At 40.5% G+C, this 24,786-nt stretch overlaps 5 protein-coding genes across 5 annotated transcripts; 2 read left to right on the forward strand and 3 right to left on the reverse strand.

The window, feature by feature from the left end:
- The first annotated feature begins 367 nt into the window (after positions 1 to 367).
- On the forward strand, positions 368 to 3,313 carry LOC125578468 (disease resistance RPP13-like protein 4). Its single transcript, XM_048741231.1, has 2 exons — positions 368 to 494; positions 640 to 3,313. Exon 2 carries the CDS (start codon positions 643 to 645, stop codon positions 3,193 to 3,195), a length of 2,553 nt encoding a protein of 850 aa, XP_048597188.1. The 5' UTR covers positions 368 to 494; positions 640 to 642; the 3' UTR covers positions 3,196 to 3,313.
- Positions 3,314 to 3,502: 189 nt separating this feature from the next.
- LOC125578470 (serine/threonine-protein kinase ZRK1-like) lies at positions 3,503 to 5,664 on the reverse strand. The gene has a single exon (XM_048741234.1). The coding sequence runs from the start codon at positions 5,175 to 5,177 to the stop codon at positions 4,092 to 4,094; it is 1,086 nt and encodes a 361-aa protein (XP_048597191.1). The 5' UTR covers positions 5,178 to 5,664; the 3' UTR covers positions 3,503 to 4,091.
- A 4,493-nt stretch (positions 5,665 to 10,157) lies between these two features.
- On the forward strand, positions 10,158 to 11,672 carry LOC125578201. The gene has a single exon (XM_048740540.1). It carries the CDS (start codon positions 10,158 to 10,160, stop codon positions 11,670 to 11,672), a length of 1,515 nt encoding a protein of 504 aa, XP_048596497.1.
- A 3,790-nt stretch (positions 11,673 to 15,462) lies between these two features.
- Positions 15,463 to 17,134, reverse strand: LOC125578202. The gene is made up of 2 exons (XM_048740541.1): positions 15,978 to 17,134; positions 15,463 to 15,467 (listed from the first exon to the last, which is right to left on the reverse strand). The coding sequence occupies exons 1-2, from the start codon at positions 16,582 to 16,584 to the stop codon at positions 15,463 to 15,465; spliced, it is 612 nt and encodes a 203-aa protein (XP_048596498.1). The 5' UTR covers positions 16,585 to 17,134.
- A 4,247-nt stretch (positions 17,135 to 21,381) lies between these two features.
- On the reverse strand, positions 21,382 to 24,761 carry LOC125578469. Its single transcript, XM_048741233.1, has 2 exons — positions 23,479 to 24,761; positions 21,382 to 22,719 (listed from the first exon to the last, which is right to left on the reverse strand). The coding sequence occupies exons 1-2, from the start codon at positions 24,617 to 24,619 to the stop codon at positions 21,641 to 21,643; spliced, it is 2,220 nt and encodes a 739-aa protein (XP_048597190.1). The 5' UTR covers positions 24,620 to 24,761; the 3' UTR covers positions 21,382 to 21,640.
- Positions 24,762 to 24,786: the final 25 nt, after the last annotated feature.

Below are 24,786 nucleotides of genomic sequence, written 5' to 3' on the forward strand. Positions count from 1 at the left end.
AGTCATTGTATATTAGAAATATGTGGGGAATAATAGAAAGGACTGTTCTCTCGAATAGTATTTTTTAAAATTTTATCACAAAAGTATTTTTAAATAATAAAATGATCAAAATAATTTTTTTTATTTTGAAAACTTTAATATATTCTTTTGAGTTTTTTTTTTAAATTCATCCCCTAAACCCTACCCATTAACTATAATCCCTAAATTCTAAATTAGTTAATCATAAGGGTATAAATACATATTTATAAAAAGTAAAGTATATTTTGATTTTCTTCTTTGAAAAATTACTTTTGTGAAAATAAGGTAAAAATGTATATCTATGAAAATTTCTCTAATGTGAAAATGTGTATATAGCTAAATACACTATAATGCTTCTACCGAGAGTGCAAATACTTTTCATTAAAAAATGACTAATAATTGTAAAAACTTCCAAAGCAAATATCCAAAGACCACAAGCTTCATATCCTTATCTGCTCACACTCCGTCCCTCTCTTGTAAGTGCTATCTTACCATAAAAGATTGGTTACTTTGGTTAGATCCATTTCGATTAGTCTGAAAAAAATCTTTATCTTGGGTTAGTGCTTCTATAGCGTTTGATTGAAACTATTGTAGCAACTAGATATCTTTCTTGAGTTGCAGAAAATGGTGGACGCTGTGGTGAGTGTGTGTCTGGAGAAAGTCTTCAACATCCTTGAAGAAAAAGGCCGAGTTGTGTCCGAATACGGCAAAGAATTGAAAGGTTTGCAAAATGACTTGAAGTATATGCAGATCTTTCTCAAAGACGCAGAGAGGCGAAAGAGGACGGACGAACTGATGCGCAAACTCGTGTCAGACTTGCGAGAACTGGTTTACGAAGCTGAGGACATAATCATGGACTGTCAGCTCGAGGATAATAACAACGAGAAAAGGTCTTCAAGGGCGTGGCTTTCACGGTTCAGTCCTGCTAGAGTTCCCCAGCAGTACAAGAAAAGCAAACGTCTCAAAGAGATCAACGAGGAGATATCAGCCATAAAGACTAAGGTCGGGTCTTATTTCGAGCTCAGAGCGCCGAGTAATGTGGGAAGAGATGATGGAACTGATCGTTGGAGCTCTACGGTGTATGATCACAGTCAAGTGGTTGGCTTGGAAGAAGACAAACGAAAGATCAAAGAGTGGCTTTTTAATACGAAAGAGAGCGAGTTGCTGACGGTGGCCTTTGTAGGAATGGGAGGGTTAGGTAAAACCACTATTGCTCAAGAAGTGTTCAATGACAAGGAGATCGAGAAACGTTTCGAAAAAAGGATATGGGTCACTGTGACCCAAAAATTTACCGAAGAACAGATCATGAGAAGCATATTGAGGAACTTGGGTGACGCCAGTGTTGGAGACGATCCTGGAACTTTGCTGAGGAAGATCTATCAGTATCTTACGGGGAAACGGTACTTGATTGTGATGGACGATGTATGGGACAAGGACTTGAGTTGGTGGGACAAGATCTGCCAAGGACTGCCTAGAGGACAATGTGGCAGCGTTATCGTGACCACAAGATCAGAGTTAGTCGCTAGAAAGGTTCAGGCGAGAGAAGACAAGACTCACCGTCCAGAGCTCCTTAGTGGCGACAACAGCTGGCTGCTGTTTTGTAAAGTGGCGTTTGCAGCAAATAGTGGTGTTTGTGAGCCTCCTGAGCTTGAGGATATCGGCAAGGAGATTGTAACCAAATGCAAAGGCTTGCCTCTGATGATCAAAGCTGTTGGTGGTTTACTTCTGTGCAAAGACCATGTCTATCATGAATGGAGAAGAATCGAAGAGTCTTTACAAGATGAACTGAGGGAAAACAATTCTGTAACCGAGAATGTGATGTCTTCTCTTCAGCTGAGCTATGACGAACTCCCTTCTCACCTCAAATCATGCTTTCTCACGCTTTCACTCTATCCAGAAGACTGTGTTATACCGAAACAGCAACTCCTACATGGATGGATCGGGGAAGGGTTTGTCATGTTGAGAAACGGTAAATCTTCAACCGTATCAGGAGAAGACTGCTTTTCAGGGCTCACCAACAGGTGTCTAGTTGAAGTTGTTGACAAAACCTATAGTGGAACCATCCTTACTTGCAAGATTCATGACATGATTCGTGATTTGGTTATCGAGATAGCAAAGAATGATTCTTTCTCTGACCCTGAAGGCCTCGACTGTCGTCACCTTGGGATTAGTGGAAACAACAAGCAGATCAGAGTTAACCATAAACTAAGAGGCCTAGTGTCAACGACCAAGACAGGTGAAGTGAACGAGCTTAACTCAGACCTAGCTAAGAAGTTCACCGACTGCAAGTATCTGCGAGTTTTTGATATCTCAAAATCCATATTTGATGCTCCTCTGTCTGATATTTTGGATGAGATTGCGAGCCTTAAGCACCTGGCGTGTCTTAGCATGAGCAACACGCATCCACTGACCCATCTCCCTCGTTCCATGGAAGAACTCCAGAATCTTCAGATTCTAGACGCGAGCTACTGTCAGAGTCTGAAACAGCTTCAACCTTGCATTGTCTTGTTCAAGAAACTTCTTGTACTCGACATGACAAACTGTGGATCGCTTGAGTACTTCCCCAAGGGAATCGGAAGTCTCGGGAACCTCGAAGTGCTGTTGGGGTTTAAGCCGTCCATGTCAAGCAATGGGAGCAAGCTCAGTGAAGTCAGAAGCCTCACAAACCTCAGGAAACTTGGTCTTTCTCTGACTTGTGGCGACCAGATAGGAGAAGATGAGCTTGACTCTTTGATAAATCTATCCAAGCTTATGTTAATCTCCATCAACTACTTCGGTAGCTTTGGAGATGATCTCATAAACAAAATAGATGCGCTCACTCCTCCACGCCAGCTCCACGAACTCTCTCTAGAATTCTATCCTGGAAAGTCTAGTCCATCGTGGTTGAGTCCTAGCACGCTTCCGATGTTGAGGTACATGTCGATATGCTCAGGTAATTTGGCCAAAATGCATCAAAATTTCTGGAAAACCGAGACTAACACTCGCTGGAGAATCGAAGCTTTGATGTTTCATTCCTTGTCGGAACTAGACATAGATTGGGAAGAGCTTCAACGGTCAATGCCGTACCTTAGGACAGTGCACGCAAACTGGTGTCCGGAGCTAGAGAGTTTCCCGATCGAAGATGTCGGCTTTAGAGGAGGAGTGTGGGCGAAAACACCACCACCACACAGGACCTGATCATGCCACGTTTTCAAGCAAACCGTTCAATGTTTATGTATCAATCAGCAAACGATAAAATTGGTGTATTACAGAACAATGTCATGTATTTGGATATTATATTGAAACTTCCTGGCCCTTTCTGAGTCTCCCAAAGATTTGTCTCATCAATTTTGTCGTTGGCTTCACTGCTTGTCTGAGGATATCCGAGCCACCAAATGTCGCTTTTCTAAATTCACCACCAGCCAATTCCTTCGTGTACCAAAAGAGTGCATCTCCCTGAAAGCACCAAGACAGCCATCCCATTCTCTCATCTTCAGACACTTAACCACAACGAAAAAAAAAATATTACTGAAGATCCAGCCAAGGGGACTGGAGGAGAGAGTCTGAGGAGGTCCATAGGAGAAGTATTTTAGGAACGTTTCCTTGAGTACCAACTCTGAATGCAGATCGTTGCTAAGGATTTCGGTGTGTTGGGCTTGATTCTTGGTTTGCCTTGGCTTGTTTGCTGATCTCAGAAGTTGTATGTTGTGTGGTCTCCATGATCGTCAAGCTCTGATAGCAGTGTTAACATGAAGCTGAAAAGAAAGTAAAGAAGGATCGGAGATGACCAAAGAGAGCATGGTCAGAAGAAGACTAAGAAGAAGGGAAAGCCAGAGAAAGAGAGAGGAAAGGAGGATTACTTATTTTCTGGCCGACAAGGGGCCTTGCATTACATACTGTTTGAGCGTACAAATACAAACGGAAAACCAAAGTACAAACCGGTTACAGAAGACCAGTTTTAAGGAAATGACACGATGACAAAGTAAGAGATAAAAGGATAGTAAAGACAAAGCTTGTGACAATCATGTAAGGACTGAGATAACACTTGGGGTCGAGGTGACTCGTGGACTTTGAGATTTGATTGGAAGACAAGATTAGGACAGGGTTGATATGTCAGCGGCGATGAGTTGCTGATGGGACATGCTTCCATTTTCAGGCATCTCAGAACAATAGAATGATCCTGTTTCTATTAGCTTAATCTCTTTTGCCACCAAGAGCATCTTTGGCCTGTTTTCCTTATTCTTCTCGCAGCATCTCAGTGCCAGCTCGAGAAACATTTTCATCTGAACAGGCTTCATGTCGTTCGAATCACCCCCGAATTCAACAGGTTCTCCTCTCTCCTGCAGATCTTTCACATATTCAAGAAACTTCCAATCATGATAACCTGGTTTATATGGTTGTTTTCCCGTCAGAAGAACCAACATAAGGACTCCAAAGCTGAACACATCTGAGTATTCTGTCACTACGTTGGTCGTGCAATAATTTGGATCTAGGTATCCGGCAGTTCCCATCACCGTATCTTCAAGCGACGATTTGCCCTCGGTAAGTGATACAGCAAGAAAGAAATCAGTGAGCTTGGCCGTCCCATTCTTATCCAAGAAAACATTTGTTGCCTTTATATCTCTATGTATAATGATTCTAGAGAAAGCCGTGTGAAGATAAGTTATAGCAATCGCAATCTCTTTCGCAATCTTCAAGCGTAAGTTCCACGGCAACAACGGCTCGCTCTCGTAGCCAACAGTTCCTCTCTCGTTCAAAACTGTATAGCCTAGGTTTTCAAACACCAACACTGGACGAGGAAATTGGAGACAACAACCTATGAGTTTGAGGAAACCACTGTGATTACTTACCCTAGCTGACAAGACAATGTCGTTGTAAGCCATCTCTTCTTCTACATACAATCGCTCTGTATATCTCTTGATCGCGCAAGGCCTGCCTTCGATTTCGCCCTTGTACCAGGTGAAGTATGTATCGGTATCTTCAACTATAGAAGAGTTGGGGTCGAAGTGATCGTTGACCTTGGAGATTTGATCGGAAGTGAACATTCTGATAGGGTTTGAAATGCCGTTGCAGTCAGCGATGAGTTGCTGAAGAAACATGCTTCCGTTCTTGAGGAAACAATTACTCACATTGCTCGTCTCCACTTTGCTATTCTCCTTCTTACTCCGCCAGAATCCCATCGTCGAGTGATTATGCCTTAGATTGCAAACTCTGCAGATACATGGTTGACCCTAGCTGTGTTCTTCTTTTTCATGTAAAAGCCAAGCCAAGTCTATTTATTTATTTTTTTTGAACATAGCCAAGTCTATTTTATCGACCAGTTTTTTATTATTTGATTGAGAATTCCCATTAGGGCAATAAAAGAAATTGATTCGGTAAACACTTCTCACCACTTATACAATTTTTTAGACTAACAATTGTCTTACCCAAAATAATAATAAGAAACTTGGTATGTCAAAACGCTTTCTCTTGGAGGAAAGGAAGTACTCCTAAAATCAATTGATATGGCTCTTTCTGTATACGTCATGTCTTGCTTCAGATTGACGAAACATCACTACCAAAAAATCATGAGTGCAATGTCGGCTTTTTGGTGGAATGAATGCAGTGATAAGAAAAAGATTCACTGGGTGTCTTGGCCAAAGCTCTGTATGCCGAAGGAATTTGAGGAATTTAACCAAGCTTTGCTGGCTAAACAAGCTTGGAAGCTCCTAAACGAACCTCAGAGCCTTCTAGCGCAAGTCTACAGAGGTAGATACTATGCTAACAAGGATTTCTTGAAGTGTAGTAAGGGTTATAGGTTTTCATATGCTTGGGGAAGTATATTGTTTGGGTGTGAGTTCCTTGTGAAGGGGACTTATCAAGTCCATTGGTAACGGGAGAGCGACATCAGTTTGGGGAGAGAAGTGGATTATGGACAAGGTGCCTCGGCGGCCGTTTAATCGTCAAATGCTCATTGATGTCTTCCTGAAGGTTTCATCGTTAGTTGACAACTCAGGAGCATGGAATAATGAGAAACTCACAGAGCTTTTCCCTCCGGATGAGGTCCGCAGAATCCAGCAAATGTTGCCAGAATGCCAGGGGAAGTTGACGATTGCTATATGTGGGCTTATTCAAGACATGGGGCTTACACAGTCAAAACTGGTTATGAGATGATAGTTAGAGCAAAGGCGCCGTCGATGGGGCCAGTGTCAGAAGAGGAACAGATCCGTAATACATTGAAGAAAAGAATATGAAAAATTCCTACATTACCAAAGATTCGAATGTTTATGTGGAGAGCAGTGTCTGGTGCGCTAGCGGTTGCTGAACCCTCAACTCCAGAGGTCTCGGCGTGGATATTACTTGCAAACTATGCCAAGGTGGACCAGAAACCATCAACCACGTCTTGTTTCAGTGTCCAACAGCTACTCGTACATGGTCTGATGTAGGAATTGATCTCCCTATTGCGTCCCTGCAACGCTCTCTTGAAGATACCTTGTCATTTGCTTTTGATCTAATGGAGGATAAGAGCAGACCGCATACCTTAGTAGGCTCTATTCCTTGGGTATTGTGGCTGATATGAAAGAACAGGAACTCTATTATGTATGCTGAGACACAGGTTTCCCAAGAGAGAGTACTTAGAGACATGATGGACGAAGTGGAACAATGGTTTGTGCTGAACACTGCTCCACCACGAGATATTGTGGAGAGACCCAGTTTGCAAAACTGTGATAGATGGTTACCGCCGGAGGAGGGAGTGATCAAATGCAATATTCATGCTAACTGGAGGAATGCAGCCTTACATAGTGAGATAGCTTGGATAGCAAGAGATCAGGCTGGGAACGTGTCTCACCATGCAAGGGATGCAATCATTCACGCACCCAATCGAATGGTAGCGGAGATACGGTGTGTGATCTGGACTCTGACAAGTCTAAGTGATATAGGAGCCACAAAAGTAATCATTGCATCAGACTACAATGAGGTTTTGGAAGCTATTAAAGCACCCCTCCAATGGCCTCGATACAGAGATCTACTGCAACAAGTGATGAAGCTAAAAGAGAAGTTTGTAATCGTGGCTTTTGAAGGAGAGAAAACTGCAGTGAATGGGATTGCCCGTGATATAGCGAGAAGTCTGTTGAGAGATGGAAGATTTCAATCCTACTTAGCTTTGGGAGGTCCCTCCTGGCTTCATGATCGGCTTGCACGAGAAAAGGATAGAGCGACTCTTGACTCTTATGTAGAATGTTGTCTGCTCTCATTTTTAAATTTTACTACCGTGTGGTAGAAGGCATTGCCTTGGTTTGTTGTGACTTATCATTCCTTGGTTAATATCATTCTAGATGTTCAAAAAAATAATAATAATAAGAACAATTTAAAGAAGACCCACTTGCAGGAAAACGCAGCTGACACAGGAAGCAGATTCATAGTTCCGTCATTAAGGCCAAACTGAAAATGTAGGTCTTCTGTTACACATCAACTGAAATACTAGAGACATTTGAAAACAGAGGAATACAGTTTATAAACATAGGCTTTTAGACGACTCTACAATGTTGACTTGACTTCTCCCCCGCAAAAAAATGTGGTATTTTACTGGTGTACCAATATTTAGATCAAAATTCCACAATCAACAGAAGTCTAAATGAGGCTCAGATGCGTATATGTCTGCTAGTTTTATGTGTTGTATATGCGATATAGCTTCTCTTTTTTTTTTTTTTGAATAAATGCTAAGTTTATTCATCAAAAAACCTTTGTACATCAAGTGGTCTTATTTGAAAAAATTGAGCCTACTTCTACCTCAATGGTATCATTAACTTTTTGGATTCTTAATACATTTTTCTGTTGAGTGAAAGTGGTATCTTTTTTTTGTTTCCTAAGATAGTTTATGTATATGAGTATGACCTGTCTGACTTAGGCGGCAATCTGAGCCGATCCTTCGGAAGCCCTATTTGAACTAAAAATAATTATAAATTTTATTTTTTTATTACAACAATATTGTTGTTTTTAAATAAATAATCTATTAAATTAAAAAAATACTCTATATTATGTTGATTATATACCACCGATTTGGATTACGAATCTATACTAGTTCAAAGTAGTATAGTTATTGTAACAAAAAAATTTAAAGTCTTAAAAATATAAATTTAATTGACATTAAGATAAGAGTCTATTTATTTTAATTATAATACTGTACAACTAATTTAATATTTTGTTATCATTTCTATAATTAATTTTGTTTACTTTTGAAATACACATTTATATATATTAATATATATATATATATATAAACATATTAAATAAAATTTAAAAATGGGAACCCCACAAAGTGGGGGTCCATGCAAATGTTTCGTGAGTCTGCCCACAGGACCGGCCTGGCGGCTATACATCAAGAAACAGAACATTGCTGATACTAGAACTTACATTATAGTGCCAATGTAAGTTTTGTTATCAGTTATAACATTTGTGTTCTCCTTCCCCATCTTCAAATTTTATACAGTTCCAAGGCAATGGACTACTAAAATTGTCAACCAGTTGAAAAGTCTTTTCTCTGTATATTCACAAAACATTATAACCTTGTAGGCCATCTTCTATGACCAAAAACCATTAATGATGGTCCTACAGATAAACCTGAACCAACTCAAGTTGACTTGACTTGACTTGCTTTTGGCTTCTCTCTTAATTTCCTTTTTTCTTTTTAGTGTCCCTTCCTTCACAAGAAGATCTTTCTGGGTTAAATTATGTTGTGTTTGTCAAGTAGGAAGAAGGAGAAGAAGAAACAAAAGGAGATCAATCTCCAGAAGAACGGGAGCTTATTTCTGGAGGAACTCATAGCATCTTCAGGAGGTAAATACAATCCTATCCGTACGTTTTCTTCCCGCCAAATCATTCAAGCTACAGACAACTTCAACATGAGCAACGCAATCTGTGTAGACAGATAGAGCTGCGTTGCGGATCAAACTCGCCCCGCTTGATCCGCCAACCCGCGGGGGAACTGATTTTTTTTACTCAAAAAATTTGACCCGCTTGACCCGCAAGAAGAAAATATGAAATCCGCACCCGCCTCGCTTAAACCCGCGGGTGATCCGCTAGATCCGCGGATAATATTAATAATATTAAAAATTATTAATTTAAATATTTTTTATTAAAAATAACAATAAAAAATTTAATATTTTAAATATTTTTTATTAAAATTACAGTAAAATTTAATATTTTAAATAATTTTTATTAAAAATAATAAATATTAATCTATTTATAATTAAAATTAAATTATTTTTTAAAAAATTTCTATTTAAAAATAATATTTTTAAAAAAAAATCTTTTTTTTAGTTTTTGCGGGTTGGCGGGTACCCGCACTAAATTTTGGCTTACCCCCACCCGCCCCGCATAAAAATCACTCAACCCGCACCCGCGAACCAAATTTTTCAAATTACTCGACCCGCATCCGCCCCGCAGCGGATCAAATGTAGCGGGACCCGCGGATAATGATTCATATTCCCAGCACAGATTCGTGTGGTACAAAGGTACGATAGAAAACAGAACCGTGCTGATCAAGAAGTACAATGAAGAATGCTTAACGGTGATCCCTGACAATATATACCGTGACATAGCAGTCTCATCGATGATGAGTAGCCACAAGAATGTTCTCAAGCTATTAGGGTCAGTCCTGATTAGGGTGTTGTCTTGATGTAGCATACATCCTTATTCTATTATGTTTTGGGTTTCCTTTTTATTTTAGATAAACTTTAGATTTCCTTAAAAGATTACGATTAAGGCTTAAGGATAAAAGATTAGATTCTAATCCCTAAGGACTTAGGAGTTTTCATCTTATTATATATAGTGATCTCTTGATTTGTAGGAGACACAACTTGATTAATATTTTATAAAACTTAGAGCTTTGTTTTACAAACATCTCTTATCCTTGCAATCGGCTAGAACATAGGTGTTCTCAACGATCACAAGAAGACTTTGATCTTAGGCATTCGCAGACTAAATAGGATCATCGTGTTATCGGTTACTTAAAACGGTACTTCCGCTCCGTTAGTTGGTATCAGAGACCTTTAAATTACGATTTTATTCGTGATTATCGATCTTCGGTTTCAATGGCTCCTCGCCCAAACGAGTGGACACAGATGCAACAATTCCTGGAAGACTTTCAGGAAAATTTTCAAGACAATATGCGACGGACGATGGCTGAAGCAATTCAAGCCGGAGTTCAGGCCGGAGTACAAGCCGCCTTTGCCGCCAACGCAGCACACGCCGCTCCCGTAGCTCCACGCCAGCGTCAACAACGCAACAACAATCCATTGTTTGATGAACAAGACGACGACGACGAGAATCCATTCGGCGACGAGCATCATCACCATCAGCAACGACCCGATAGGCAAAACAGAAACAACGACGACACTCGTTGGACGATGGGTATTAAAGTTGAAATACCAGAATTCAACGGGGGATCAAAACCTGAAGAGCTACTCGATTGGTTCGTGGCTGTCGATGAATTTATAGAATTCAAAGACGTCCCTGAACAGAAGAGGGTACCCCTTGTGACAACTCGTTTTCGCGGCCACGCTGCATCATGGTGGCAGCAACTCAAAACATCACGGACACGTCGTGGGAAAGAAAAGATAACATCATGGGACAAGCTTAAAAAACATATGCGGAAAACCTTTATCCCATATAATTTTGAGCGACTCTTGTTTCAAAAGTTCCATAACATCCGCCAAGGAGCACGTTCCGTTGAGGACTATGCAAACGAGTTCTATCAGTTGCTTACACGAATCGATATCCACGATTCAGAGGACCAGTTGGTGGCTCGTTTTATTGCAGGTTTACGACCTCAATTACAAAACATGCTCCATCAGTTTGATCCTTGTTCTGTTTCAGAAGCACGACAGAGAGCCGTCTTACTCGAACAACAGACACGTCAAAACAACAATCAATGGACGGGAAAATCACGCAACACAGTCACTGCTGACGACACCAAGTCATCCGCGGGACGTGATACGACATCAGCAGCAACAGGATCACAACCCACCACGGCAGCAGCAGAGGCAAGACCATCTAGACCTAATGCTCTCCGTTGTTTTACGTGTGGTGAACGAGGCCATATCCAGACGAACTGTCCAAACAACCCTGGACGTCGTGGATTACTAGCTTGCGACAAAGATGGCAACGATGACCCTCTATATGATACAGAGGACGATAACGTAGAAGAAGAGCAAGTTCTTGGTGACACGGGAACACTTCTAATGATTAGGCGAAATTGCTTTGCTCCTAAAACAACAGAGGCTTGGCAAAGAACGTCACTATTCAGTTCAACGTGCACGGTCAAGGGCAAAATTTGTCGTTTTGTTGTGGATTCAGGGTGCTCTGCGAACGTCGTTTCTGAAGAAGCAGTACGTAAACTGGCACTAACAACCGAAAACCACCCTCACCCTTATCGTCTCCTTTGGATGCAGACAGATGCAGAAGTTTTTGTCTCAAAACGAACTCTATTGATGTTCTCTATCGGCTCCTTCTACAAAGACACTTTCTATTGTGACATAGCCCCGATGGACGTTTCTCATATCATCTTAGGACGTCCTTGGCAATACGATAGGGAAGTGATACACAATGGTAAAACGAATACACATTCATTCATGTTTGAGGGACGTAAGATTACTCTGCTACCAGCACCGGAAACAAGCAACACACTGTTGTAGGCACAGGGGGGGGGTAACCCACGAATGGATAGAATGGTGGAACCAAGGTTTCAACCTGAAAACAAGAGAACCGATTTTTATGAGTTTATAGAGTTTTATAATGCAAACAGAAACAAATATGAATATGAATCAAAATGATAATATGAATAAAAACAAATAGAAAAGGGATAGATTGATGGAGATGGGATCTTTGTTGCTGGATGTGTATCACTCTCAACAAGGATCAATGGATGGGAGATGAATGAAGATGGAACCGGTCTTGCTGGATGTGTATCACTCTCAAGATCGATTAATGGATGGAGATGGGATGATGGACGCCACAAAGCTCTGTGAAAGGAGGCTTTGATAAGTCAAGTTGCTCCAGAGTTGTTTCTCACACACTCAAAAGACTTAGAACAATAGTTTTGACAAAACTAGAAAAACTGAATAATTCATAATACTTTCAAAGATGGGTTTTACAATGAAACAAAGACTAGAGCTTTATAGGCTCGACCAAGGACTTTCTAACAGTCATAAAATGACATAAAGAAAGAAATAAAAATCGAAATAATAAACTTGGAAGCAAAGGAATTGATGGCTCCATGAAAACTAGCCGTTGGAGGCTTAATGATGAGAATCTTTGCCAAATGAATGTAGATGGTGTCCTCCTTGTATCTGGACGGTTTGAGGGGGTAAGTGAGCTTCCTGGGAATCTTCTTAATGGTCTGGAAGGTGCTGATGTCGTGCATAGACTGAAGGAAAAAGAGCTGTTGGAGTTTTAATGCTTGAGACTCCAAATAAGGCAAGTTGAAGTAAATGAGGATCCTCCTGATCCAATGGTTGCTGGTGCATGGTATGAACTCGTAGAACTCCTCCTGGATGCCTAGAATATCTCCTGATTGGTTGAAATGATCTCCTGGTCGCCAATGTCTGGTTTGAAGCTGATTGAACCGGTTAGCTTCCAATTGAGGCAAGTGTAGAACTGGTTTGGCCGGTTTTGGAGATTGGATCATAACTTCATAATTCCGTGGCCATTTCTCCTGATATTGGGCTTTATGGAAAGATGAGAGATTCCTCTTGAATCCTATGATGGGCTTTGGTTCAGGCCGCTCCTTCCTTGGGCTGGAATCTCCTTCTAAAGTCGGGTACTCGCAGATGGTCGGGTTGGGAAACTTCTGAATTGTAAAAGTCATAACTTCTTGCTCCGTGAATACTTTGGCTCGATTCCAATTGGGCTGGACTGCTTCTGGAGTGTAGAATCCAATAAAATTGGTTTCATGTTGAAATTCCTTCTGGTTGTAGAGATATACGCCTTGGACTGAACCTCGGTCGCTGGTACCTCCTAGATGGCCGGTTTGGACGGTTTGGTGAGACTCTGGTTGAACCATGGATTTAGTGACCACAACATCCCCTCCCTCTTGAAAAGGTTTCGACCTCGAAACTATGTAACCTGCACCAAGATAGAGCAAGTCAGCTTTCATCCTCTTTTGAGATTCTAAAACCTTACCTTGGAACTGTTTCGGTTTGGGAATGGAATTTGTATCAGGTGGTTCTCCTTTGAGAAAATAGGAATGGATTACGCCTCTGCTCTGGACATGGTCATTTCTTATCTTCTGGAGTGGATGGTCCTTCAAATTTTTGGTGGCCACGTTTCTGATCATCTTTGGAGTTGATCCTCCTAGCAACATAAGATAATCTGGTGGGATTTCCTTGAAGCTTTCTTCTTTACAACCTGAAAAATTCTCAACATTCTGGACAAAAAGCAAGTGCATTATATCTGTCATTGAAATATTAAGAACATGCTTATCTAAAAGGAATCTTACCATAGGTTTTGGAACTTGAACAATGGATTGTTCAGATTTCGGTTTCCACTTAGAAGTGGGTTCATGGCTGAGCTTAGGGTCTGGTTCTTTCTTTGGAACTACAATAAGCTTATAGCTTTCATTTGTTCTACCTGTACCAAGAACACACACGTCAGTACTAGTATCCAAAGGTGGTGTTTGAAACTTACCTTGGTGGGATACTTTTATGACCGGTTTTGCTTCTTTAAGCAACATGGACTGCATTGTGTCTTGAACCATCTTCTGGTCCATCACAGGTGTGGCGCCTGGTGGCTCCTCTCCTTTGAATTCATGCTCCTTAGTTCCTGTTACATCATCCTTTGACAAAGACAAGTGCATTACACAAGAATTTGGAACCAATAAATCAGATTGAATAAAACTATCACTTTTCATAGATAATTCTGTTTTCTCTTCTAGTGATGTTTCTATCAATGCTTTCTTAGTAGGGCAAACTACAGCAAAGTGTCCTCTTTTATGGCATCTAGAACATGTCTGATCTTTTAAATCTTTAAATTTAGAAGACTTACCTTGGCTTGATGCCTCTTCTTTCTTTGGGTTTGAAATCTCATCATTCCTTGGACTTAAATCATGAACAACTTTTAAATCCAACAAGGACTTTGAGATCGTTTCTTTCTTGACTTCAGGACCTGTCTTATCATCCTTGGACAAAGACAAGTGACTCATACCAGTGGTAGATGATTCATTAACTGATTTATCAAGTATAGGACTTACCTTAGCCTTTACTTGGACAATAACAGGTTCTGGATTTTCTTTGGAAACATGAGTTAGATACCTCCTTGGGTATATCTTTCGGATCTTAGAACTTGTGAGTTCTGGTGAAAATTCATCCCTCATGACTTCCTTAAGATCTCTCCACGTTTTGATAGCTGGCTCCTTGTAAAACCATCTATCATCTTCTTCTTGTACCCACCATTTAAAGGCATTACCTCTTAGTTGATCAATGGCATAAGATAGTCTCTCTTCTTTCAGAATGTTGTTGTAGTGAAACCATTCATCAAGGTTCCTCTCCCAAAATAGGTAGCTTCTTCCTCCTGAAAATGTAAAGAGTTCAATTTTATCAGCAAAAGATTTATGATCAAACCGAGAATTAGCAACATGATGAGTATGGGTTTGAGAAGTTGGATGTTGATTGATCCTTGAAGGATCTGGTGGCTTGGGCTCGACATAGACAGCCTCTGGTGCATCTCCAAATCTCCTTTCTCCTTGCTGTGGACGTTGGACTCGTGCATTGTTTCTTTTCCTCAACTGAGCAATCCGATCATTGATCTCTTGCAAAGCTGTCAACTGTTGGTTCTGTTTGGCCATCTGACTTTGGCCGTGTGTTTTTCCTACCATGGCTTCCTGAAAACACTCTCAAAGATCAAGTGAAGGTATGGAAAAATCCTGGTCGAATCAAAATAAGAACCAAAAATGCAAGCTAATTAAAATTAAACCGAAAAAATTGCAATTATGAACCGAAATGAAATAAACTATGCTAAAATAATTTTTCTTTTGGTTTTCTCAATGCAAAAACGAAATGAATCAATATGGAATGACAATTAACACAAGTGAAAAGAAAATATGGAAAGAAAACTAACACTTATTTTTTTTTTGAATTTTCTTATGCCAGAAACAAATATGGAAATGCAGATTTTTTTTTTTAAATGAATGCACAAAATCTAAATATGGCAAGTGGAGCTAGGGGAATGAATGCAAACAACTAGACAAGTATTTCAAAATAATTTCGTGGATCAAACTAGACAACTCCTTCTTCTTTAGTTTTCTTTTCTTAAGAACAACAATAACAATGCAAAAACTGTTTTTTTTTTTTAAATGAAAACAAATGCAAACAAATATGAATGATGCAAGGATAGAGTGACCTGATTCAGGAGCTTCAGCTCTGATACCAAAATGTTGTAGGCACAGGGGGGGGGTAACCCACGAATGGATAGAATGGTGGAACCAAGGTTTCAACCTGAAAACAAGAGAACCGATTTTTATGAGTTTTTAGAGTTTTATAATGCAAACAGAAACAAATATGAATATGAATCAAAATGATAATATGAATAAAAACAAATAGAAAAGGGATAGATTGATGGAGATGGGATCTTTGTTGCTGGATGTGTATCACTCTCAACAAGGATCAATGGATGGGAGATGAATGAAGATGGAACCGGTCTTGCTGGATGTGTATCACTCTCAAGATCGATTAATGGATGGAGATGGGATGATGGACGCCACAAAGCTCTGTGAAAGGAGGCTTTGATAAGTCAATTTGCTCCAGAGTTGTTTCTCACACACTCAAAAGACTTAGAACAATAGTTTTGACAAAACTAGAAAAACTGAATAATTCATAATACTTTCAAAGATGGGTTTTACAATGAAACAAAGACTAGAGCTTTATAGGCTCGACCAAGGACTTTCTAACAGTCATAAAATGACATAAAGAAAGAAATAAAAATCGAAATAATAAACTTGGAAGCAAAGGAATTGATGGCTCCATGAAAACTAGCCGTTGGAGGCTTAATGATGAGAATCTTTGCCAAATGAATGTAGATGGTGTCCTCCTTGTATCTGGACGGTTTGAGGGGGTAAGTGAGCTTCCTGGGAATCTTCTTAATGGTCTGGAAGGTGCTGATGTCGTGCATAGACTGAAGGAAAAAGAGCTGTTGGAGTTTTAATGCTTGAGACTCCAAATAAGGCAAGTTGAAGTAAATGAGGATCCTCCTGATCCAATGGTTGCTGGTGCATGGTATGAACTCGTAGAACTCCTCCTGGATGCCTAGAATATCTCCTGATTGGTTGAAATGATCTCCTGGTCGCCAATGTCTGGTTTGAAGCTGATTGAACCGGTTAGCTTCCAATTGAGGCAAGTGTAGAACTGGTTTGGCCGGTTTTGGAGATTGGATCATAACTTCATAATTCCGTGGCCATTTCTCCTGATATTGGGCTTTATGGAAAGATGAGAGATTCCTCTTGAATCCTATGATGGGCTTTGGTTCAGGCCGCTCCTTCCTTGGGCTGGAATCTCCTTCTAAAGTCGGGTACTCGCAGATGGTCGGGTTGGGAAACTTCTGAATTGTAAAAGTCATAACTTCTTGCTCCGTGAATACTTTGGCTCGATTCCAATTGGGCTGGACTGCTTCTGGAGTGTAGAATCCAATAAAATTGGTTTCATGTTGAAATTACTTCTGGTTGTAGAGATATACGCCTTGGACTGAACCTCGGTCGCTGGTACCTCCTAGATGGCCGGTTTGGACGGTTTGGTGAGACTCTGGTTGAACCATGGATTTAGTGACCACAACACACACCCAGCGACAGCATAAAGCAAACGTCATCTAAGCAAAATTTGCTGATTATCTCCAAATCTCAATTTGAGGAAGAACTTCGTACGTGTAATCCGGTGTTCGCCCTCGTCACCACTACGCCTGCTCCATCAACGCCACTACCTTGTCCGCCAGCATTCGCACCATTACTAAAGGAGTTTGAGGATTTGTTTCCCGAAGAACTGCCGGCAGGACTACCCCCCCTTCGAGATATACAGCACCATATCGACCTCGTACCTAATACATCGTTACCAAATAGGGCCCATTACCGGATGAGTCCAGAAGAACACGAGGAACTGAGGCGGCAAGTTGAAGACTTATTACAGAAAGGTTATGTGCGGGAAAGTATGAGTCCTTGCGCAGTTCCCGCCTTACTCATTCCCAAAAAGGACCGGACATGGCGAATGTGTGTGGATAGTCGGGCTATCAACAAAATTACGACTCGGTATAGTTTCCCGATCCCTCGCCTGGATGATCTATTAGATCAAATAGGAAAGGCTTCTATCTTCACCAAATTGGATCTTAAAAGTGGTTACCACCAGATTCGAATTCGACCCGGAGACGAGTGGAAAACTGCTTTCAAAACTCGCGAAGGTCTTTTTGAATGGTTAGTCATGCCATTTGGGTTATCCAACGCTCCAAGCACGTTCATTCGAGTAATGAATCAGGCCCTGCGCCCGTTCATTGGACGTTTTGTGGTCGTCTACTTCGATGATATCCTTATATTTAGTACGACTTTGGAGGAACATCTCCAACACCTTCGAGATGTTTTAGTGGCCTTGCGCAAAGAGAAGCTTTTCATTGCAAAACAGAAGTGTGAGTTTGGAGCTTCGGAAGTTTTGTTTCTCGGCTATGTTGTCTCGAAAGATGGGTTACGAGTCGATCCTCACAAGGTCGACGCCGTCGCCTCTTGGCCGACACCAACAACAATCTCTGAGGTCCGCAGCTTTCACGGACTTGCCTCTTTCTATCGTCGGTTTGTTCATAATTTTAGTGCCATAATGTCTCCAATTACGGACTGCATGAAGAACACTACGTTTCACTGGTCATCGGAGGCAGCTGAGGCATTCACCATCATCAAACAAAAACTCACAACATCCCCTATTTTAATTCTTCCTGACTTTGACGCACCATTTGAATTACATTGTGATGCTTCTAAACTCGGGGTCGGTGCTGTTTTGAGTCAACATGGGCGTCCTATCGCTTACTATAGCGAGAAATTGGCAGGATCCCGTGTACGTTACAGTACTTATGATATTGAGTTCTACGCTATCGTCCAAGCTATCAAGCATTGGCGTCACTATCTTGCACACAAGGAGTTCGTTTTGTTTACTGATCATGTGGCTTTAAAATATCTTGGTACGCAAGACAAGATCTCGTCCCGGCATGCATCTTGGACGGCTTACCTCCAACAATTTACATTCGTTATCAAACACCAATCCGGGAAGCTTAATAAAGTTGCTGATGCTTTGAGTCGGCGTCATGCCTTGGTCTCCACTCTTTCTGTTTCGGTGCCAGGGTTCGAGATTTTTGCTACGCTGTATGCTACAGATCCTTTTTTTGGATCGATTTGGTTGGACCTTACTCATGCGGTTCGATCAGATTACTCACTGGTGGACAGTTTCATCTTCAAGAACAATCACATATGTGTTCCCGAGTGTAGCCTTCGCCTACAGATTATTAAAGAGCTCCATAGCGAAGGTCACGTAGGTAGGGACCGGACCCTCAAGCTAGTTACAGAGTCGTACTTTTGGCCTACATTACGCCGCGATGTAGAACGGTTTCTCGCTCGTTGTGTTACTTGTCAACAGGAAAAAGGCAACGCCACCAACGCTGGCTTATATTTACTTTTACCTATCCCTACACAACCCTGGAGTGACATCAGTATGGATTTCGTGCTCGGTCTACCCCGAACTCAGCGTGGGAACGATTCTATCTTTGTCGTGGTTGATCGTTTCTCCAAAATGGCACACTTTATTCCTTGCCGAAAGACTACAGATGCCGTTCAAGTTGCTCAGCTCTTCTTTAGAGAGATATATCGCCTGCACGGCCTACCTGTTTCTATTGTTTCCGACCGCGATTCGAGGTTCATTAGCCATTTTTGGCGTTCCCTTTGGAAGCTATTCAAGACAAGTTTAGATATGAGCTCCGCTTACCACCCACAGACTGATGGCCAGACGGAGGTCACTAATCGAAGCTTGGGAAATATGTTACGGTGTTTGGTGGGCGAGAACCTGCGATCTTGGGAATCGGTTTTATGCCAGGCCGAGTTCGCTCACAACCATGCCAATAACAGGAGTCTCGGTTTCAGCCCTTTCCAGGTAGTTTATGGCGTGGTTCCCAGGGGGCCTTTGTCTTTAACAACTCTTCCTCAGTCCGGCGAGTTCCATGGGCGTGCTGTAGAGCTTATCGACGAAATCACCAAGATTCATGTTCGTGCGCAAGACAACTTACACGGGACTGCAATCAAATACAAGCGCGCAGCTGATAAACATCGACCCGAAGTTCATTTTCAGGTTGGGGATATGGTTTGGGCAGTTCTTACTAAGGAACGGTTTCCGGTTGGCCAGTATAACAAATTGAAGCCTCGGAAAATTGGTCCTGTCGAGGTCATTGAGAAGATAAACCCGAATGCTTATCGCCTTGCATTACCTCAACACATTCACACCGCCGATGTCTTTAACGTCAAGCACCTGTTCAAGTACGAGCCAGATGATGATCTCCTGTCCGGATTCGTGGACGAATCTTTCGTACGGGAGGGGACCTGATGTAGCATACATCCTTATTCTATTATGTTTTGGGTTTCCTTTTTATTTTAGATAAACTTTAGATTTCCTTAAAAGATTACGATTAAGGCTTAAGGATAAAAGATTAGATTCTAATCCCTAAGGACTTAGGAGTTTTCATCTTATTATATATAGTGATCTCTTGATTTGTAGGAGACACAACTTGATTAATATTTTATAAAACTTAGAGCTTTGTTTTACAAACATCTCTTATCCTTGCAATCGGCTAGAACATAGGTGTTCTCAACGATCACAAGAAGACTTTGATCTTAGGCATTCGCAGACTAAATAGGATCATCGTGTTATCGGTTACTTAAAACGGTACTTCCGCTCCGTTATGTCTAGAGTTTCCTACCCCGGTTCTCGTGTGTGAGTATCCTGAAAATGGTGCTCTCACTGATATGCATGCAGGGGAAGGCATCAAGCCATTGGCTTGGAACGTGAGATTGAAGATAGCCCGTGAGATTGCAGATGCTGTGACGTATCTTCATACTCAGTTCCCTAGGATTATAATCCATAGGGACTTAAAGCTTAATAATATTTTCTTGGACGAGAATTGGACTGCTAAGCTCTCTTCTTTCAGCCTCAGCATACCCATTCCAGAGGGAGAGTCATGTGTAATTGACATAGTTTGCGGGACGTCACATGTTGAGCCCGAATATATTATGTTGAGGAGTTCTTGGGGCAAGGATTGTTCACCAAACTGATAGACCCATTCATGTTAAACAGCGTGGATGACAACGTTCCTGATCATTCAAGAGTGCAAATGGAAGTATTTGTTGAACTTGCTTTGAGATGTGTTGGATTAAGACCAGGAGAAGACAAGCCTCGCATGATAGATGTTGCAAAGGAACTCAGCATATAGAGAAACAGCCCTGAAGCTGCAAACTTCTCTGGTGAGACTCAAAAACACTCTTTGTCTATCTATTATGCAGTATTAGTAACAAATATTGTTCTTTATCTTCGTGTATTTCAAACTTTGTTTCTAACACCTGAGTTTCCATACTTAATGATAATACAAGGATTGTTTAATTGGCTATGTATAGTCCATGCTGAAATGTAACAATTTAATGTATTTTTTTTTAAATAAAACAAAAGTTGTGTAGTGGCTATATAAGAACAGAGGATCTCTTAAAAACTGAGGTCTCAACCCGCTTGAGTTATTTAGCTACCTGGATCATCTTCGGTCTGTCTTCATCCCTCTCCTCGCAACATCTCAGTGCAACTAAAACACAAGCTTCTATCTCCAATCTTTGAGCACTCGTAATGTCATTCTTCATCACAAGATCAGTTACTTCTATGTCTTTGTAAACCTCTCCTACTCTGTAATCTGTAACTTAATACTCTGAGCACCTTTTGATCATGTAAGATCTATCTTCGATAACACCTTTGTACCATATGTAGAATCCTTCTTAGGCGACAGAACAAGTGGAATCAAAGTTATTGGTAGGAATGGTTTTACCGTTATAATCAACGATGAGTTCTTTTAGCAAAGATGCTCCATTCTCCCAGCACCTACTTTCCTTGTTTATGCCTTTTTCATTCTTTTTCCTGAAAGAACCAGAACTTAGATTCTTCTTCAACTTCATCACCATCGAATCCAGTGAACAGTTGATTAGTTGTCGTAGCAAAGATGTTCAGCTTTGTTTTGTTTTGTCGGTTTGTTTCCATGCGTTGAAAAGTCTAAACGTTATGTTTTCATGAAACAGCTAAGAAGAGATGGAGATGAAAAAAGTGTCTATATTCACCGAAGATGAACATTTCCAAGGATAAACTCTGCAGAAATAGTATGAGATGCATTTAGAAACGTCATGAGAAGTTCGTACATATAAGCTTAACAGACCACCGAGAGGTAGAACATAGTACAAAAGCGTATCAAACTTTCTGACCGGATACATGCCAAAAGCCCCTTACTTACTATATTTACCATCTAAAGTCTTTTCTTAATCCAAAATGAAGTTTTTGCACCGAAACATATACAAGAAAAGATAAGAAACAATAAAATAGTACACAACCCTGGTATGAGGAGCATAATCTCAATGTTTAGTCTGACCATCTTCAGACACATTTTCCAGCATCTGAGAACAATCGAATGGTACTTTTTCTATGAGCTTAATCTCTTTTGCCACCACGATCATCTTTGGCCTGTCTTCACTCCTCCTGTCCCAGCATCTGAGTGCCAGGTCGAGAAACACCTTCATCTGAACAGGATTCATGTCGTAGGAATCACCCCCGACTCCAACAGGTTCTCCTCTCTCATGTAGATCCTTCACATATTCAACAATATTATCAGATAGATCCAAGTCGCCATCTGCTCCATTCAAAATTGGTGGTCTTCCAGCCAGAAGAACCAACATAAGGGTTCCAAAACTGAACACATCTGAGTATTCTGTCACTATGTTCGTCTTGTAGTAATTGGGATCTAGGTATCCGATAGTTCCAGCTATAGGCTCTTCAATCCACGATTTACCCTCAGGAAGTGTTACGGCAAGCCAGAAATCAGTGAGTTTAGCCTTCCCATTCTTATCCAACAAAACATTTGTTGGTTTTATATGTCGATGTATAATGATTCTAGGGAAAGCAGTGTGAAGATAAGTTATAGCAATCGCAACCTCCTTCGCAATCTTTAGACGAACATTCCACGGCAACAACGGTGCGTCCTCAGAGCCTATACTTCCTCTCTCGTTCAAAACTCTATAGTCGTCTAGGTCTTCAAACACCAACACCGGAAGAGGATATTCGAGACAAGAACCTATGAGTTTGGGGAAACCACTGTGATTACTTACCCGAGCTGACAAGACGGTGTCGTTGTAACCCATATTTTCCCTTGTACATATCTTGATCAAGTAAGGTCTGCCTTCGATGACGCCCTTGTACCAGGTGAAGTATGTTGAAGCATCAAGGATAGAACACTTGGGATCATCTGTAGCCTTGGAGATTTGATCGGAAGAGAACATTTTGATAGGGTTCGATATGCCGTTACAGTCGGCGATGAGTTTCTCAAGAAACATGCTTCCATTCCTCAGGAAGCACTTCCTGGCCTTGCCCTTCTTCTTCCTCCTCCTCCAGAAATCCATTAGCTTAGATCTTAAAGTTTCTTCTTCTTCTTCTTTTCCTAACACGCAAAGCACATGAGTATATTTCAGATTTTCAGATATTCCTATTTATGAATCTATCATCATCTATTCGTATATTTTTCCATATTTGGATCAAAGTTCAGCAAACTTTAGATTCGAAAATAACAAAATTTTGTATTAATAATCAAAAATATATACAATTGACATATTTTTTAGTTTTTTCATCTAAAAATATAGTTATATCTGAATTAACATAAAATCTAAAATAAACAAAAGTTCAAATAACCCAGTCACATAATATGTCAATAAAAACACAAAATATAAAATATGTTCTAGTATAACATTTTATGTTCTAGTATAACGTTTTATGAAAACTTTCATGAATTTGATATCTAAATCTATACATATATTATATATGTGTAGAAATATTTTCATAAATTTTAGAATATATTATACATGGTAATATTTTCTTAAATATGCATATAAGTCAAATTAAGAAAGATGTCATAAAATTTTAGAAAGACCTTCGTAAATATACATACTTATTACATTGAGAAAATATAGTTACAAGTTTATAAATACATTCTTACACAGTAAAATACTTTTATAAAACAAAATTCTGGGGAAAATTATTTTTGAAACAAATATATTTTTGATTTTTAGTTTCTATATTTTTTTAACATTATATATATATTTAATAAATAACTAAGTTACGTTGTAAGTAATAATGTAATTATCTTTTTACCCATTAAATAATGAAACCTAGTTTGAAACATAAATAAAGTATGAATCTTCACCGAGATAACACTTGGGATCGAGGTGACTCGTGGCTTCTGAGATTTGATTGCTGTCGGCAATGAGTTGCTGATGGGACATGCTTCCATGCTTGAGTAAGCAATTCGTCTCATTTTCCAGCATCTCAGAACAATCAAATGATCCTTGTTCTATTAGATTGATCTCTTTTGCCACCATGATCATCTTTGGTCTGTCTTCATTACTCTCCTCGCAGCATCTGAGTGCCAGCTCGAGAAACATTTCCATCTGATCAGGCCTGATGTCGTTGGGATCACCCCCAAATTCAATAGGTTCTCCTCTCTCATGCAGATCCCTCACATATTCAAGAAACTTCCAATTAATAAACCGTTCTCCATTTGGACCACACAAATCTGATCCATACAAATGTGGTGGGTCTCCTATTAGAAGAACCAACATAAGGATTCCAAAGCTGAACACATCTATGTATTCTGATACTACGCACGTCATGCAATAAACTGGATCTATGTATCCGTTTGTTCCCACCACTTGATCTTCAATCCAAGACTTACCCTCAGGGAGTGACACTGAAAGTGATAAATTAGACAGCTTAGCTTTCCCATTCTTGTCCAAGAAAACATTTGTTGCCTTGATATCTCTATGTATAATGATTCTAGGGAAAGCAGTGTGAAGATAAGTTATAGCAATCGCAACCTCCTTTGCAATCTTCAACCGTACGTTCCACGGCAACAACGGCCCGTCGTGGTGGCAACCAACACTTCCTCGTCTGTTCAAAGCTCCATATTCAAGGTTTTCAAACACCAACACCGGAAGAGGATATTCCAGACAACAACCGATGAGTTTGAGGAAACAGCTGTGATTACTTACCCGAGCAGACAAGACAATATCATTGTAAGCCGCCTCTTCGTTGTCTGTATACATCTTCATTGTGTAAGGTCTATCTTCGATGTCTCCCTTGTAATAAGTGAAGCATCCATCGTCAGCCAAAGAACACTTGGGATCGAATTGGTTCGTGGCCTCGGAGATTTGATCGGAAGAGAACATTCGGATAGGGTTCGATATTCCGTTACAGTCGGTGATGAGTTCCTCAAGAAACACGCTTCCATTCCTGAGGAAGCACTTCCTCGCCTTGCCCTTCTCCTTCTTCCTTCTCCAGGATTCCATCGCTCAGATCTTAAAACTTCTTCTTTCTTTTCATGTAAAATCTATGCAAACGAGTGGATCTCAACTTCTCAAGATATGTTGCTCATAATCAACATCCAACATAGGCCTGGGCATTTTGCCGGTTGGAGACAACGAATTGTTTTTATATCTGACATAGTTTAATATAT

Source organism: Brassica napus, chromosome A9, assembly GCF_020379485.1.
Source record: "Brassica napus cultivar Da-Ae chromosome A9, Da-Ae, whole genome shotgun sequence".
NCBI classification, from domain to species: Eukaryota; Viridiplantae; Streptophyta; class Magnoliopsida; order Brassicales; family Brassicaceae; genus Brassica; species Brassica napus.

Bases quoted from the DNA above. Each gene is read 5' to 3' on its own strand.
- LOC125578468 (XM_048741231.1), top strand. From the start codon at position 643: ATGGTGGACGCTGTGGTGAGTGTGTGTCTGGAGAAAGTCTTCAACATC.
- LOC125578470 (XM_048741234.1), bottom strand. From the start codon at position 5,177: ATGGGATTCTGGCGGAGTAAGAAGGAGAATAGCAAAGTGGAGACGAGC.
- LOC125578201 (XM_048740540.1), top strand. From the start codon at position 10,158: ATGGCTGAAGCAATTCAAGCCGGAGTTCAGGCCGGAGTACAAGCCGCC.
- LOC125578202 (XM_048740541.1), bottom strand. From the start codon at position 16,584: ATGACTTTTACAATTCAGAAGTTTCCCAACCCGACCATCTGCGAGTAC.
- LOC125578469 (XM_048741233.1), bottom strand. From the start codon at position 24,619: ATGGAATCCTGGAGAAGGAAGAAGGAGAAGGGCAAGGCGAGGAAGTGC. The intron at 22,720-23,478 runs GTGAAGATTCAT...TTTGCGTGTTAG, and splicing joins CGATCCCAAGTGTTATCTCG to GAAAAGAAGAAGAAGAAGAA.